The sequence below is a fragment of the Pygoscelis adeliae genome, unplaced genomic scaffold (genome assembly GCF_000699105.1).
Source record: "Pygoscelis adeliae isolate BGI_AS28 unplaced genomic scaffold, ASM69910v1 Scaffold100, whole genome shotgun sequence".
Classification (NCBI taxonomy): domain Eukaryota; kingdom Metazoa; phylum Chordata; class Aves; order Sphenisciformes; family Spheniscidae; genus Pygoscelis; species Pygoscelis adeliae.
Genome location: NW_008824034.1, coordinates 2149457 through 2151864, shown reverse-complemented (window position 1 = coordinate 2151864; position 2408 = coordinate 2149457). Strand labels below are relative to the sequence as shown.

Genomic DNA, 2408 nt, shown 5'->3' with positions numbered 1-2408 from the left:
ACAACTGCCCCAGCACTGGTCTACATAAAAGCATAGAAAATTGTGCTCAGAAAGGGTATTTGTAAGGCTGCTTCCTAGGTATCCCTCACAGTGACAAGTCCACAATCCACCTAGGTAATTTGTTCTAGTTCTGACTGATCTGTACCATCAGATTTTATCACAAGGAAGCAAAAAGGTCTTCCCCTTCTTCAAGCAGATTTTACCTTTTCTGTACAGGTGGTCACTAAAGTGACATAAAGATTGTACCTTGCTTGGTGAGTCTGTCAGAACATCATGAAGGGTTGAAATTTCAGGAGGGCTTCTAGGTAAACCATCATCTTCAGAAACAGCACCTGCATCTTCCAGTTTCTTTCCAGTTATAACAAGAGGAGGCGATCCAAGTCTGATGTTCTGCTGCAATTGAAGCTGTGGTTGAAAAGAAATTTAGAATATAGACTTTAAATGGCATTATTTATAGGGGACATTTTGGACACTTTTACCCCAGTTGCTCCCATTATGCATGCAGAATCTCTTAGTTAACAGAAATACTTGAAGAAACAAACCAATTACAGAAAATAGCCATTAATAAAATTTTATTTAGTTACATTCATCAAGGACCCATCATTAGAACTGGCTTTGGTACAAAATTAAAATCAAAATCAGTTTTATTCAGTAAGTTACCAAAGACAGAACTCTCACCATTCCAGAAAACTTACAGCAGTTTAGCTCAGTTAAAATTTAAAACTTTAAAAATACTAGATTTAAGTATTCTTTAAATAATTACGTGTATCCAGATATCCCAGATAGTCACACAAAGCATTGTCAGTCAACCGTTCCCAACCCCAGGTTTATGTGGTCAGCTCTCCTTCACAAAGCCCTCCCAAATATTGAGAGCTTGTCACCACCCTCTCCCACACAAGTAGCTGAGTCCCACTTTTTAAACAAAGACAATTTAATTCAATTTCTGGTCCACCCTAATGAATTGCTTGTTAATTTTCCCCAGCATCACATCCTGATCCTGTCTACAGCAAGAATGATAATGGCAGCCAGGAACAACTTTGTTTGTAAAGGAGTATGGGGATTCTTTTCCAAGATTGCACAAAAGAATGCTCTGGCAGGCCCTGACCCTAGAAAAATAAAACGAAGTCTGCAACCTCACAAGCAGCCAGATGTTCCCTCAAACTAAAAAAGTTCAGATCTCAGGAAACACCATTACTAAAATTCTTGGCTTAAGTCTGTCGGCTATGTCAAAGCTGGAATAGAAACAAGGTCTGAACAGAAACTTTGTCCTTCAACTAAAAACGTTTCAACTGAATATTCCCAAGATAAATATGCAGACCTGTTTTTTCTGTTTCTTTGCTTAGTAGACCAGATTGGGAAATTCTAGGCCTAATTCTGTGCTCTTCTGCAAGCTCTGCATTCATTTATATCTCTGTAAAATAGATCTACATAGCTGCCATTCTTATTCAGCAAGATTCACTTGGAATGTAATTCCTATATATCTAACAGCCACTCAGGGTAGCACAATGTCACTCTTTAATCCACCAGTCCCCCAGTTCAAACAGCTTTCTTGCCCTCTTACCCACAACAATCAAAGAAGTATCACCAATATGAGCTGCAAAAGCAGGACTGATGCCAAACTGCACAAAGATTGCAATATATGGACAAAACAAGACATACAACATACCTGTGCACTTCATGGGAAGGAAAATACAGAAAGTCAATTTTGCTTTTCCCTCTTTTCACAACTTCCTATCTTTGATTTATTAAATATATTACATGCAGACAGCAAAGTGTTGTGGGGGAAACTCTGAATTTACAGTCTGTCTTCTACTGGTAGAAGTTAATTTACATCGCTAAGAAAATAACAGCTTTTATTAGTGCTTGGCTTTTATTCTGACAAGAGTGAAGCTCACAGAAAAAGGATGTCTTTTATGGCTATAAAAATAGTGCTGGCAGTATTACGTTACCATGCAGGATGATGGATGGATGAAGAGAAGGCACAGTGGACTGGAGATAGCATGAAAAGAGCTTTTTTTCCCCCAACAAAGTTTTGTCATATATAAACATGATTTCTCCTGCTACTCCTACTGCTATACAAAAAATACCCTGAGTTGAAGCCTAGCCTATTTTACAGTCTTATTGAGGAACAAGTCCCTCTGTGCATCTTTTATTACTTAACATATGATGCAACTGTGTTTCGCAACATAAAGCTCACACTGAGCAAAGGAAGAACTTCAATGGCCTTTGGCTGCCTTATCAACGGTTTGTTTTCAGTCTCTGGAAAAATCTTAAACTTTTATCTCAGTGCTCTGAGCTGGGCAGTTATTTAAATGCAATTAATATAACCAACAGTTGATAAGGGAGCTGTCAAGGAGGGTTCATATGTGCTTTGGAAGAAGGAAATGACCTAGAATACAGTATCCTTT

The 2408-nt window shown here is 38.2% G+C and overlaps 1 protein-coding gene across 1 annotated transcript in view; it reads right to left on the bottom strand.

Moving 5' to 3' along the window:
* KIAA1210 (KIAA1210 ortholog) overlaps window positions 1–2408 on the bottom strand; it is a gene marked incomplete at its 3' end in the record, with an annotated part of 27795 nt that overhangs the window by 14958 nt on the left and 10429 nt on the right. The window contains exon 4 of the mRNA XM_009331304.1: window positions 247–405. Within this exon, the coding sequence (XP_009329579.1) occupies window positions 247–405 (159 nt within the window). The remainder of the gene's footprint in view (window positions 1–246; window positions 406–2408) is intronic.